The sequence below is a fragment of the Rhinolophus hipposideros genome (assembly GCF_964194185.1).
Source record: "Rhinolophus hipposideros genome assembly, chromosome: 12".
Classification (NCBI taxonomy): Eukaryota; Metazoa; Chordata; class Mammalia; order Chiroptera; family Rhinolophidae; genus Rhinolophus; species Rhinolophus hipposideros.
In genome coordinates, this window is record NC_138058.1 from 28,297,228 (window position 1) to 28,312,411 (window position 15,184).

A 15,184-nucleotide genomic window follows, 5' to 3' on the forward strand; every position below is an offset into this window, starting at 1 on the left:
GTCCCTCCTTTCTTCCCCCTCCTCTTATCAAAACCCTCTCTCAGATTAAGGCTCTACCATTACTCTCTGTGTGTCTTTCAGTTTTTTTGGTTACCTCTTTCAGGGATGACAATCCCTTCATTGTAAGAAGGGAAGAAGTTTTCTCCCCCAGGGAAAATCAATTTCAGTGTCCATAAGCAGATAAATGTTTCTCTTCTCATGTAGCGTGTTTGTCCTCTTGCTTCTCTACATTCCACTTGTCCAGTTCAAGTCCCACCTCATCCAAAAAGCCTTCCCCACCTCTCCTGTCTTAACTGGCAGCAGTAGTAGGTGGCCCTCTGATGTCCTCTGAATACACAGGCCTGCTGTCCATTCTGGACGTTGAGCCAAGCATGGTTTCTTTATCTCTCTCTTCTGCTTTCCTAGGGCTGGGCAGCCATTCTCAGGAACAGGGGCATGCCATCTTTCCATTTATAGTCCTACAGACCCCCAACTAGGCAAGGGAAAAAGAAAGAGCAGTGGTAAACATTTTTCACCAGTTCTTCCATAAAACCTCTTGGTGTCCAAGTCTGTGTTGGGTGTTCCCAGGAGTAAGATGAGCTCATCTTGGCTTGCAAAGGAACCAGGAATGTTTCTGCTGAAGTCCTTAAGGGTCTCCAGAGAAAGCCAGACTGCAGCTGAATAGTCATCTCAAGCATTCTTGGAAAGGATTTTTCCCTTTTCAAGTTCGTTGCTCCCTGTGGTAGAAGAACCCTGAACTGAGCTTTGGGAGTCTTCAGGTCCAATCCTGGCTCTCACAGTGACCAGCTGCGTGACCTTGAATATCTCTTCCCCATTCTGGGCTTCAGTTTCATCAACAATAAAATGAGTAACTTGAATTTGATATTCTCACTTACACTCTAGGAAGAAGAATTGGATCATTCTTTGTGGATTTGTTCCAAAATTTATCATATTTTTCAAGGAACAGTTGTATTTATAATTTTCTGGCCATCTCACAGTTCTTTAACATTTTTTTCCACAACGAGCATGGAACTTGTTTCACGCTTAACAGCTTGCTTTGTTGACTGTCACATTGCCATACTTTAGTGTCATTGATTGAAGAAATTTTTTTTTAAATGTGCATTCTATAGGCAAAATCTCTAAAAGCTTCATTGTAAATCTGTCCTCTTTGGCTTTAGTTAAAGAAATGGTTTGATTTTACAAAATCACATCTTTATCCTTCTTATATGACAATGTGCATAAAGCTCTGCATATTGAACGTGTGTAAAGAAAAAAGAAACCCATGAGCACACGTGTCGCCTTGTTGGACTTACCACCAGTTCTTGAAGAAGCCATCAGCTGGGCAGGCTACTTCTCAGTTCAAAGAATCAGCCACGAACCTGAACAAGGTGTGGTGTTGTGGGTTCATCTCCTGGTTCACTCTACATGTGCACACATTAAGCCTGTTCAGAAGGTTAGCCTTAGCTTACGCAACAGGCATGAACAAGTCCTCGGATTTCCATTCTTGGCATTCAGATGCTAAAAAGTATTAATGGGTTTACCAGAGCTGACTTATAGGCTGAAGATATAAATCAGGTAAATCTCTTTAGGATGGAGAGCAGCAGTTTGTAGGCAATATGAGCATGAGGTAACACTGTTCTCACAATTCGTATGATCATGGAATCAGCATTTCTTCAGTGTTCACTCAAAGAACCATCACATTATAACTAGAAAAATGATGGAGGTAGGTGTGAAAATTACAGAAAATTACTATGGTGAATGATTATATATGTATTTTTTTATTTCACTTGATAACAACACTACAATTTCATTCACTAAAAAATCACAAGCAGACACAATATCTACAAATATTATAGATAAATGAGTGAAAGATTGATTCAGTTTAGGTTGAAAAGCAGAAAGAGGTTTGGTTGTCACATACAAAAAGCTCCTGCTTAATATAGCCAAATGTTTAGAATTCTTAATGGAAAAGGTTAACATACTGACAACAAATTATATCATTTTATTATTTTTTTAGTCTAAAACCTAACTTTCCTAATTTCATAATGCAATATATGGTTTTATAAAGAGTAAGAATTGTCTTCCAAGGCATGTTAGATTTAGGCTACTATTTTAATTGGTTTTTATTTTCTGTGGTTATTGTGATTAAACTTTAGGGCAGACCTGCTGGATGATGAAAGGGGGAAAATAGATTTTTGAAATGTATCTTCTAGGGAAATAAAATAATTATAAAAAAATAAACTTTGCTGCCAAAAATAGTTAACTACATTTAGAGGGGGGAAACGCCATACAGGTGTCACTTAAATACATTATAAATGTGCTGCTCTAGAATTATTTGAGAAGAAAAGGACAAGACAATTCTATAACTGTACACACTAATGAGAGAGAAAAACAGATTGAGGAAAAAAATATCACATTGCCCAGGTTCATGCTGGCTGGGAACAGGTATAGGAAGATGGTCAATACATCCATAATCACAAAGATGCTTTGATTTGGAAGTTTCTAAAACCCTGAGCTCATCTTCTGACTGGAGACTGATCTACCATTTCCTTTTATGCTTCCACCAGCAAATTTGTTGTACCAACCTGTTATTAAGAACATAATGCATGTAGCACTGCTAAGACGTGTAAGGGAATAATTTGTACAAAGAATAATGAAAGAAGATGGTGAGGTTTCTAGATACATAAGCCAAGGTAACAAGTTTTTGCTTGTCTAGGCACACTACACACAGTCAACTCTTTTGGTTACTTGTGTGGTAGAAAGTGTTCTTCTATACATTATCTCATTGCTGATAGCCACATCCATGAGGTTTTATGTCTACTTTCATAGATTCTATGCTTCACAAACTGGACACATAAGAAAGAAAAGCAAAATTTAAGGGGAAGCCTAACTGGTCCAAGCCAGAACGGCTGAGAGGTGGAAGCAATACCACCCTTAGACCCAGAGAAACTGAGCCCCTAGCCTGAGCCCCACAGTTTCAGAGGTCCTCTACCTGCACCTCTCCCTATGGGGTGAGAAGTTCATAGAGCCAAAGGGACATACCCATCCTGAGCTGAGTCTTTCCCCTCTTGATTTGTTCCACGTACCCAAAACCCCGTAATTTCCTGTCCAAATGGCTTCCAAGGCCTACGTGGCTTCTTCCCCAGATCCCTCCTACTGACAATGAGCCCATGTATAGGCACAGGCCTAGGCCAGAAGGGTGGCCAAGGGGTGATGTGGGGGACAAGGGTTTGGACAGAACTTGGCCATGCATACTGGGGTGTTCACCATGTGCTTGCGTGTAAGCCTCCTCATGCCTCCCTGTGAGAGTCAAGAGCAGGGATGAGAAGAGACCAGTTGAAGAAAGAATCAGGACCCCGTTTTGTATTCTGGCCCCAACTCCACAAATGTTAGGCGTGAACCAAGCCTCTGAACAATCCTAGAGACTGGATGCCTCAGTATCTGATGAGTAGCTGAGATGGTCCAGAGACCCTCACCTCACAAACACATGAGCCACAGTCCTGTGCCTACTCGGGTTCCCTGTGGAATCCCCTTATTCCAGGCCATCTATGCCTTAACCGTTTTCTTGGTTTAATCCCTATGTATTTCTTTTTGACAATTAAATGTTATCAGGAGATACAAGCTTCACCAGTGCCTCATCTCTGCATGAATGAGATGCTCCACGAATGTCAGTCACGGGTGATACCGTTTTAGAAAAAAACTCTGAGCTCCTAGAACGCAGTGTTCACCCAGTGGTCCATTTACTTTGTCCTCCACGGCAACCCAAAAGTTCTCGGTCAACAGGGCGTATGTAAACAGCCTGGTCCCTGCACCAAAGGGCACGTCCGCGTTGAAACTTGGAAAGGTCCATCGGGTTACTTTAGTCTGACGCAGTCCACCTCCTCGGTGGCCGGCACCGCGGTGGTTCTGAGATCCAGGTCCGCGCTGGACTTACTGCCACGGTAAGAGGACTTCCAGTGGAGCAGCATGATCCTCTTGAAGTACTTGATGGTGTTGTTCTTGACGGTCACGAAGCACAGGGTGTTGATCATGCTGTTGCTCATGGCGATGCACTCGACGACGTAGAAGGCCGTGAGGTAGTGCTTCTCCTTCACGAACACGGCGGGGAAGAAGTCGCGCACGATGGTGAAGCCGTAGAAGGGCGCCCAGCACAGCACGTAGGCGGTGAGGATACACATGAGCACCAGGACCGTCTTCCGGCGGCAGCGCAGCCGCTTCCGGATCTGCTCCGTCTGGAAACCAGGGACGGCCTTGAACCAGAGTTCCCGGGAGATCCGGGCGTAGCACAGGGTCATGGTGACCACCGGGCACACGAACTCGATGACGAAGAGGAAGAGGAAGTAGGACTTATAGTAGATCTGTTGGTCCACTGGCCAAATCTGGCCGCAGAAGATCTTCTTCTGGCTCTTGACAATGATGAGGACCGTTTCAGTTGTGAAGTAGGCTGAAGGGATGGCGATGAGGATGGACACCACCCACACCAAGGCGATCAAGCCAGTGGCTGTTTGATACTTCATCCGGGGTCTCAGCGGGTGGACAATGGCCAGATATCTAGGACAAGAACACAAATGGGGCAACCCCTGTGACAAGGAAGTGCTAGATGGTGACATTATTTTTGCAACAGAATGGTGTCTGTGAAGGAAAAACACAACGGGCATATGGCGTTGGAGAAAAGCAGACTTGAACGCAAACCCCCGTTTCACTCCTTATCAGCTGTGGCAACCTCAGGCCAATTTTGTTTACTCTCTGAATCTCAGTTTTCTTACCTGCCAAAGTTTGTGTTTGTGTTTAAGGGTTCAATATGTTAATGCATACACAATTCCTGGCACAGTTTTACACCTAATGGCTCTGCAGTGTAGAGCGGAAAGGGCCTGATAATTCCCAAGACTTGTTGGGAGAACTTGCCCTTTCCAATGGGAAAAGTTTTGTCTTCATTCTACATTTTTTTAAAAACATTGCTCTGCATGAAAGGGGGAAGGAAAAGCATGTGACCCTTTATTTTCTTTTCCAGGTGGAAAAATAGAGGCCGGTGAGAGATGAGTGACTTTCTCAAGGTCATATACCATTAGGACTCTTGATAGAAAATAGTTAACCCTATCTCACATGGTTGATGTGAAAATCAATTGAGAATATACATGAGTGTATTTTTTTAACCACAAAGTACCAGACAGTAAAAGATACCGCTTTTGTTCTCTCCCTCCACAAAAAAACCACACTGCTGTTAGCACAGTGGTCCAGGAACGAAGAGAGAGCACTTTCTGGGTGATGTGAGTCATCTGTGCGGTATGAAAGCCTCCTTCCCAGAGACAGTGCACGTACTTATGCAGAGCGCTCTGGTTTCCTGGAAGACTTTCCATGTCTGGCCACCAATAAGCGGGTGAAGGTTGAAGAAAGAGAAAGATAGGAAGTGAAGTGGGAGGGAATGACTAGTCAACACTGAAAATAAACACATTCTCACGTGCCCCCAGCTTATCCCAGGTAGCTCCAAGAGCAAATGTGACAGGGGCCTGAAGGAAAGACAAACCAGTACTGTTTCCCTTGAAACCAATCCCTTTGAGATCATCTCTCTTTGGATTTTGACTGGAAGAGGAGGTTCATTTTTTTTCTTTTTTTTCTGATTATACTACGGCTGATTCTGTCCCTTCGCCCTCCCCCTAACATAGGCAGCCAGCTCCATTGAGTGTCATTTGGAGAGTTAACTGGAGTGACACTCCTGCTGTGGTGTAGCTCCCAGATGTTAGATGAATTTGGATGGGTTGGGTTTACCCTCTGGACACCCAGCTGGCTGCTTGATGTGCTTTGCCACCAGCAACAATCTCTGGCACTCTTGCCAATCTCCTGAAGGGTAAAATAGCAGGTCTGCGAGGTGTTGGCAGTGCTTTTGTCAGTGCACATGTATGGCTCCTTCATAAAGACCATGGTGCTCCTGCTACAATGAGTGCACCAAACTTGCTCTGACTAATAACAAAAACTAATAATCTAGTGGTTTTGCTCTCACTAGCTCTCTCCCTATCTACCTTACCATGTTCTGTTGATTACACTGTCAAAGAATATTTCTATACTCGTATTTGTTTAGTATATGAATTTTCACTGTAATTCTATTACTTCTTTTCCCAATAGTAACTTCCTAAGTCTTTATGATGCGTCAAAGTGTTTGTTTAGTGAACAAGTAGGAGAGAATGCTGACCTAGGAGTCAGAAGACCAAGAATTTAATTCCAACTTTGCCACAAACTTGTTATGTGAATTTGATTCACTTTTCTTAGCCCTAGGGGCTCAGTTTCCTCATCTGTAACATGGGAATATCACTTGCCTTGCCAACCTCACAGAGATACTGTGAGGCTCCAGTCAAACACTGTACATAAACAACAATAGGCTATTAATACACAAGAAACTAAAAATGTACTCTTTCAGAGCTATTCTGTATACATAGCAATTTTATTTTACCTGTTATTGGCAAGTAATGCCAACTCTACAACTCTCTATTTTATTGGATCTATTTATCTTCACATCAAAACTAATCTTCAGGGTAATCTGTGACTACCCATGAGATAGTTATTTCATCCTGGCTTTCTCTGACATCACCCCAACTCCATTCCCAGGGTTAGCCCCCGAAGCTGTGCAAAAGGCCTTCCAAATACATTTACCAATAAGCAGATTTCAGAAATTGTTTTAAAGATTGCCACCAGCCTTGACTATGCTAGGACCACAACTCCAGAAATCTAGTATTAGTAAGCCTGCTTGTGTTTGTAAAGAAACTTACAAGCTACAGAACATTTTCAAATCTACTTTCTCATTAGGTAATCCCAACTCCATTGAATAAGTAAGAGAGCAAAGGTGCCCATGTTACAGATGAGCAGACTGAGGTTTGGAGAAATTAAATAACCTGCCAAAAGTGACACAGCTGGAAATGGACAGAACCATGATGCAGATCCATCCATATCTTGCTCCAAATCCAGTGGGCTCTCAAATATGCCATTTGTCCCCTCCCTGTCCAACCAGAGCAAGCAATATCTCTTCCTCATACCCTCCTGGCATCCTAGCTGTCCTTCTCATCTTTTTTTCTCCATCATAGTTGGTTTCTACCTGTTAATGTTGCAAGGAGTCAGGCAATTGACAGCTACTTTTCTCTGCTTATGAGTATGCCCTTGGCTTGCCCGGTGTGTCTACCACTGGGTCAGGTCTAAAACCACTTAGAGCCAACATTTTTCAGAGAACAAAGAATGAAGGCTGCTAAACAAAGAAATGTCCAGGCAGTAATTGTGTGATGCTAGTGGGCTGGGTGATTAAAGAACCTCAGGGCTCTTCCCTCTCTGTCTTCATGATCCAGCCCCAGATCAAGCCGTGGAAGTGGTGGTTGCAGCAGCTAGAAGGCCGGTATGGGATGGACAGGCATTTAGGGCCCGCCCCTCGGGTCAGCCAGCTCTGACCAAGGAGCTCACTGGGGAGCATTTGCACTACTTGGGCTGAGCGTACTTGCTCATGCCTTAGCTGGCCTCATTCAGATGGAAGAGGAGAGCTGGCAATGGGCAGGCAGACTCACCAGTTTTCTCTGGATTTTGGATAAAAGAAGGGAGAGTCCCCCAGTGACCCACATGCTCTGGGATCTGAGGCATACACCTCGAAGACAGTGCAGGTGTCTACACATCAAAGAAGAAACCCAGATCAAGAGGGACAGGGTCCTCTGATGATCTTCCTCAGTTCCCTACTGCCATCAAGTCTGACTCCTTATGCCTAGATTTTGAGATCTCCTGGAATATGACCCTATCCTGTCTGGTCTCTACTCTCCATATGTTCCTTGCCTCTGCTCCACATACCTCCCCCCAGGACCTCAAACCTCAACCATTCCCACCTCCTGGCTTACGCAAACACTGTTCTATTGCTTCTACCCTTTTGGAAAATCTTTCCCCTACTTTGCTAATCATCAAGTGTTGAAGAGCAGTTAAAAGCCCCCTCCTCCACGAAGCCTCCTTTGACTACTCAGCTACGCGATTATCTCAACCTTCTCTAAATTTCATTTACAACTTACCCTGTACCTTATCCTCTATTTCACAAGTGTTTGCTCTCTCCCCACCCACCCTACCCCACTGTACATGGTGAGCTCTTGACAGTAGGGATCGTATCTGACTTTTTTTTAGTAATCTTTTGCTGGCTGTGAATTCTGGGCACCTAGAATTTTAGTGAAACTTCACTCTCAGCAGTGCCTGGCACTGAACGAATAGAAATGTAGCCAGCCATGGTGACAGTTTTCAAAAAGATTGCAACCTTTTTTGGAAAACAGGACATACAGGTGTTTACCCAGCATAAAACTGGGAGGCAACCTGGGGCTCAATAATAAAAGGTTGCAAGAGCTGGTAAAGGGGTTTAAGCCATATTTTATAGACAATGGAGTCATTAGTGGTCTTTTGAGCAAGAGAAGGGAGATATACACAAGACAGAAGATTAATTTGGCTGCAGTCTTGCTTTCTTCCCTCAGGCCACAGAGGCCTTTTCTCTGTTCTTGAACCCATTAGGTTCATTCCAGTCTGAGGCCTTTGCTTGTAATTCCCATTGTCTGGAATGGTTTTCCCAATTTTCTCAAGGCTGGCTTTTTTTTTTCTTCCCTTTTCTGTCATTCAGAGGTGGGTTCAAATGTCTTCTCCCTAACCTGCTCATTTTCCTGACTCCACACCTAGAGTAGCCTGTCACTCTCGATGTTTTTGTTCAAAGCATTTCTCACACGCTGAAATTACCTTTCATGTTTGTTTGCCTGACTGTTAGCTCTCACCATTCCATGGATAAGCTCCATGAGGGCAAGGGGCTTTTATTCTTATTCACCATCATATCCCCAGTGTTTGGAATAGTATCTGTCACATCATAGTCATTCTACAAAAATTCATTGTTTGAATGAATGAATGTTTAGGATGGATTGTGAGGGGAGTATGGTTAGCAGAGAACACAGCCAAGAGCTACCGAAGGCAGGGAGACCAAAAGGAGACTATGATAGTCCAGCCCTGAGTGAACAGGTGGGAGGGAGGGGTGAATATTGGCAGGACCTAGAAATGGAATGAATGTTAGAGAAAGAGAGAGAGCAGCCAGGACAGAGAAGACGGGCTAGTTTAGATGGCTGGGAGAACCACGGAACCAATAACAGAAACAGAGAAGTCCAGGCAGGTAGAAAAGAAATAGTTCTGTTCTGCTATATATTGATAGCTGTGTTTCTTAGAAATCTTGTATTATCGTTTTTTAAATCACATCAAAACAATTACTTCAATGAAAACAAAGAAGTTAGCCAATCAGAAATATTAATTCATTTATCTGGTTCTTTTGTTGTTATTCCTTTAAGAGTAAATTCAAGAATTATAATAGTCAGTGTTTATTTCGTGCTTACTCTGTTTTAAGCATTGTTCTAAACAATTAAATATTATTTAATTTAATCCCTAAAGCAACACAATACATTAGGTTTTCTTATTATTCCCATTTTATACATGAGAAAACTAAGGGAGAGAGAAGTCAAATAACTAACATAAGGCCAAACAGCTAATAGATGGTACAGCAGGAATTTAAACCCACACAGAGTAACTGCTAACATTATTCCCACAAAAATTTCATTTTTAAAGAAAGGTGTTTTTATAACTGTAGCTATATTTGTTATATCAAGATAAAAATTAGTTGCCCAAAACTAACCAAATCAAACCTGACAGTCACTGAACAAATCCTGAACAACACAGAAGACCAGAGAAGAATCAATGAGGTCGTGGACTGCAAAACTGAAATTAGATGGTAAAACAACAAAAAACTAAAAACAATTTGAAGCAAAGGCCACAAACACCAATAAAGGAACTTAGTGCTTTGGAGCAGCTGGTTAGTTGGCCAAGCCCATTGGACGACCATTGGACGACAAGCGATAGTACTTTCCTCTGTTTGGCTGGGGGCAAGTTTCCACTCACAGCCCCATTCAAAACAATAGCAACCTCCATGATGCAGAACAGGTTCCCCAATTAATCTTTCTTGTGCCAGAATTGCATTTTTTAAACTCATGCTACAAGAGAAATGCCTGCAGTATTTTAGACAAGTGAAGTTTGGTGTGAAAGTAGGATGTGAGCTTGAAGGCGTTCAGTAGATGAGGGTAAATTGATTGACACAGATCTTACCTTGTACATGTTCAAAATAACCCAATACCCATTAACTTATCCTGGCTTTCCACTTTGTGAAGCCACTCCCTATTACAGTATTACCCCTTTTGACAAGTGGGCACCCTCGTGGTAAAATGGATCTCACCCAGAGAGCAGGGTCCCACTCCACAACAGGTACCTACCTAACCCTGTTTTAGTGGCTGAGAGCACCCTCTGTGAAAAGACATCTTGCTAGAGTGAAACTTTAGGAAATGACCCCATATGCTTTGTTCTGTTGATATCCTAAGAGAGATGGTGGCAGCTTGTACTTTTAGAAAAAGTCTGAGGTCCCTAAAGCTCTTCCTACCCTGCTTGACTGTCCCCCTTCTGCTCCTTCTGTAGGTCCACTCAGGGTCCATGCCTGAATGGACAAAATGCTGTGAGGCTCTGTGGCTCATGTGGAAGACCTTGGCCAAGGAGAAGTCACCCTCTGCAGGAATGACACCACTAAGCACCTTCTATGGGTGACAGACCAAGGGCTGTTAAAGCTGCTAACTCCCTGACATCCTTCCCTGGAGAAAGGAGCCCGAGGCTTCATCCCTCAATGGTGTTAAAGCCAGGTTCTTTCTCAGCCCCGTTTCCTCGGGAGTGGTCTGTTTCCAAGTTGTCCCATCCCTGATTATCCTGCCTATGGCTCCAGAAAACAGGCTCTATTTGCTGTGCTCCTCCCTAGCACATTGTCCTGGGGTGTCCTTACTGTGAGGGGCAGGATGGACTCCACCAGAGCCCTCAGGCCATTGAAGAGGGAGAAGAGCTGTGCTTCGGGCTCTCTGGGTTAAGGGAGAGAGACAGGCTGTTCAGATCCAAGTACACGGAGGCCTGACTTGACCCTCAAGGTAACTATCTCTACATTGTAACAAGGTGTTTGGTCATGAGAGTCTAACTTTGGGCAGAGGAACTTGTAAAGATTGTCCCAGGGGAACAAAAACCACCTTGGCCCATTAGCACAAGTGATTATACTAAAAGAAAAGATTAAACATAACATCAAAAAGATTTGCACAGGCTGCTCTTATTGGTTTTATTTACCATCACTAGAAACACGTCTTCTATACTGTGGCATGCAAATGCATAAAAAGCAGCAAACTGATTAACGCAACAACTGAAAAATTAGGCTTATGTTCCATTTTGTGGCTATCGTTATTGTTTCAACAAATCCTTCAATTTTATTTTAAATCAACTGGTGCTAGAGGGGTCATGTTTTATTATTGGAAGTCTTGATGAGATAGAAACCTCCCTCAAGATGTCCAAGTTGACTCAAGAAGTACCTGCCTAGGACTCAATTTTGTCCCTCCCTATCTCCTCTTACCTGTCTACCTGCAGACCTTGAACAGGTACAACGTCTAGGAGCGTGTCCATAGCAAAGGGATCAAAAGCCTTCCTACTGCCCAACTTGAGGAGGTTTCTGCCTGCCAGCTGGAAATCTAGAACTCTTCTCACTGTTCTGTCAAGGGGACAACTTCTGAGCACTTAATTCATCCACATCTATGGGAAATACAGGTATCGCTCATCAACCGCAACTGCAACGAACTATTCCAATGCCCTTTCCTTTGTCGTCCTCATTGCCCCCTCACTCACCTGTCGATGGCAATGGCCAGCAGGGCATTGGTGGAGACGTAGAGAGAGACAGTGCGCAGGTAGTTGACAGACGCACACAAGACATGGCCATGCTCCCAGGACAGCTGGCGTACCACGTAGTAGTCCATTTCAAAGGGGCAGCAGACAACGGCCACCAGGAAATCAGAGATGGCTAAGTTGGCAATGAGCAGGTTGGTGAGGTTGCGCAGCTTCTTGTAGCGGGCCAGGGCAGCGATGAAGATGAAGTTACCTATGCCACAGACCAGCATGATGCCCACCAGGGCCATGCCAATGACAATCTTGGCAGCAAAGAAAGTCCGGGAATTGGTCACATCCTCATCTCCATCCAAGGGCATGTCATAGTCACCATAGCTGAAATTGAATGGGAAGGAAGCAGCTTGGGCTCCATGGGGCTTGAGCACAGAAAGGAAGTTGGTGGAGATGGTGGCATTCTCATCCATGACCCCTGTGGTCATCTCCATCTGACCAGGTGGTGCCTTGAGCAACAACCCTGGGAATTCCTCTGCGGCGATGTCTGGGAGGCTGATATCTCCTCTCTCTGCTGACATTCAGCTCTCCCTCGATGAGTCAGAGTGTCCCTGCCAGCATCTGTGGGGTACAGTATTGGAACTCCATCCTAAGCCTTTGAAAGACATATAAACAGTTGGCTATATATGGGAGTGAGCTTGGCCAAATTTAAAACCACCCTGTAACCTAAGCAGACCCATCAGCCATCTATTCAGAGTGAATGTTGGGTAATGGAGTGGAAATAAAGGAACCAGTGAGAGAAAACAAATGAATAACAACCATGTACCCACTCAGTCAGGGAAGGTTGGATTGCTATAGAGACAATCAGCTACTGACGCAGTTTATTTCCATTCCACTGAAGACTCTGAAATGTTGCACTTTTTCTCGGGGACCAAAGCTGGGATGTGGGGAGGCTGAAGATAATAAAAGTGACCTGCTCCAAACTCCATTCCCTGTGCTGTCAGCCTGAACTTTGTCCTTGTGGAATTATCCCATTCTGTGGCTTAAAAGAAATGATTCTGAATATCATCAGAGAGGGCGGGCTTTGAGACAACCCTGTCTGCATTCCATGAGTTGGTCTCCTTCTTTCTGGTAAAACACTGATCGAAAATCAGAGAGCCTTCCTAGCAGCCCCTTTGCTCTCTCCTCACTGGGCTTACAGTTCCCACACCCAAGTCTGTTGTGACCCTTGAAGCCAGGCAGAGCGTTAACGAGGCCTGGCAGAGGCTGCAGGGTTGAAGTCACAGCCTGACCACTGAATGGCTTAGCAAGGGGGCTCTGGAACACACTCTTTCCTTGGCTAGTTGTGTGTCCTGAGGTAAATAGCTTAAACACTCAGAGTTTCAACATCCTCCAGGCAGGAGATCAATAATGTCTATAAAGCATGGAGCTCCCTGGAGAGGGAGGCTGTTACACCCTAGAACTGCAGGGAATGACTGTTGAATGTTCGGGCCTCCTCAGTCAGCTGCAAAGAAGGAGAGGAAAATCCCCCCACACCACCTGATGGGGCCGGGCTGGGAGGTGGGCTGCAGAGAGGGGAGGGGGGTGTCCACTGCACTGCTGAGGACCAAAGAACAAGAGGAAGCCCCCTGTCCCCTGCCTGCTCCCCGCAGTCCCAGGCCCTTCCAGGGCCTGAAAATATTACAGTAGGTTACTGGGATGTAAGAGGAGGGATGGGGTCTGGAGAGCACTGGATATGTCAAGAAAGCCAGAGACAGAAGATAAGTATGAAAAACCTGAGGTTCCTGGGAAAAGGAGACACAAGGAAGACACTTAGGACACCCCCCCACCACACACACCCCCCAAGGAAAGCCTGCTGCCCTCATTCCTCAAAGGTGAGACACCTGGAGCTTGTCTTTGGGGGACGAGGGTTAAAGTCCCTCTACTCCAGTGAGGTTCAGCCCCATTCCTGTCTCTCTCCCAGCTCCTCACCCCCCACTTTTCTCCATTTTTTCCCTTCCTCTGAGCCATCAGCTCTGTCCCTCTCAGGCCCTGCCCTTTGCCCCTGTCAGGTGTGAGGAGCAGAACCGAGAGCTGAAAACTCGGAGGGGACAAGCTTGTAGCCAGGCATGTACAGCTGCCATCCAAGCAGGGCAGTCCACACTCCTTGCAGACCCCGGGGCCCAGAGGCATGCCATGTCTGGAGGGGTACCCTACAAGCCTGCTACCCCGAAGGCTCAAAGCCAGGGTTTAAAAACAAAGAGTAATAAAAACTTCCGAGGGGTGGGGGGATGTTAGGAGATTTAGGATTTGGGGAGAAATTGTCCAGCGATCCTTTCTCCTTAATTCTCACCTCTCCGCGAGGAACAGCTCGCCCTCGGGTGTTTAGCGTTCGCTCTCTGCCCAGACCCTTCGGAACCTGGAAGCCTCCCGGCCGTCCGTGCTGATAAGCCCTCTCCTGCTCCCGACTTTGTCCTCCGAGGCTGGGAGGCTACACCTAAGCGAGGGCAGGATGAGCGGACAGCCGGGTTCCCCTGAACAAACGAGCTGGAGTGCGAGTCTCTTGAAAAGCCCCTCCCCACGCAAGAGCCCCTGCCCCCCAGCGGCCGCCGGCGCGGCTCGGAGTCCTTGGCACGTCTCCCCGGAGCATTCCCCACAGGGCACGCTCAGTACCTGCTGCGTCCCGGCGCCCGGCGGACTGGGTCCCGCTTTCTTTATTCCAGGCGGGGGGGGGGGGGGGGCACAGCCGCTCCTCCCTGAGACCTGCAAGAAGAGGACGAGTCCCTTCTCTCTTCCTCCTCTTCTCCGGGCTCTTTCCTGGTTCAGGCAGGGGTTGCGCTGGTGATGCCGCCCAGATCCCAGGAAGGGCGACGCTTGGCGTGGTCACCCCCGGCCCGCGCGCCCACCCCCCACTTACTGTCTCTGCCCCGGGAGGCCACGGGTCGCCCAGGGCACAGGAGGCGGGCTCGTGAAGGCGTGTGCTGGGTCCGGGCTCGAAAACGGAGCACGTCGGGGTCGTCCCAGCACCCGCGCGGCTGGGGACCCCGAAGTCGCCCCCGGGCCGGAATGTCCCGGACTCAGAGACCGCAGCTCCACGTGAGGACACGCCGGAGGGAGGGAGCGGTGCCTGGCGGGCGGCGCGCTTTCCCGGGACTCACGCCCCGGAACGGCCGCCTCGGGCGGGAACGAGGGCGCGGGCTCTGGGAGCAGGGCTCGGCGCCCACGCGGTGCTAGACGTGCGCATCCCGCAGCGCCGTGCCCGCCGCAGGGCCGGGACTTCACGGCGGGCTCACCTGGCTACCCTCAGAGCCACCGCCAGAGTGGGCGGATACGGCCCACTTCGCTGGTGAGATTTCAAAGAAGCAGGAGGAGCCTGGGCTCCTGCCCACATCCCCGCGGTCACAGGACGCGCCGGGGCCCACCCAAACCTCGTTCCGTCCTGTGAGCCCAAGCGGACACCGGGATCAGCTTCATTTCAGCCGCTGTACCTCTCTCTGTGTGAAAGAGGCTT

The 15,184-nt window shown here is 46.7% G+C and overlaps 1 protein-coding gene across 2 annotated transcripts; it reads right to left on the reverse strand.

Annotated features, from left to right (window-relative positions):
* Positions 1–1,847: 1,847 nt before the first annotated feature.
* PROKR1 (prokineticin receptor 1) lies at positions 1,848–14,396 on the reverse strand. 2 transcript variants are annotated; one of them, XM_081068663.1, is made up of 3 exons: positions 14,347–14,396; positions 11,707–12,349; positions 1,848–4,530 (listed from the first exon to the last, which is right to left on the reverse strand). In XM_081068663.1, exons 2-3 carry the CDS (start codon positions 12,273–12,275, stop codon positions 3,834–3,836), a joined length of 1,266 nt encoding a protein of 421 aa, XP_080924789.1. In that variant the 5' UTR covers positions 12,276–12,349; positions 14,347–14,396; the 3' UTR covers positions 1,848–3,833. The 2 variants fall into 2 exon arrangements, with proteins under 2 accessions (XP_080924789.1, XP_080924788.1); XM_081068662.1 differs by lacking the exon at positions 14,347–14,396 and adding an exon at positions 14,027–14,200.
* Between the last annotated feature and the right edge of the window lie 788 nt (positions 14,397–15,184).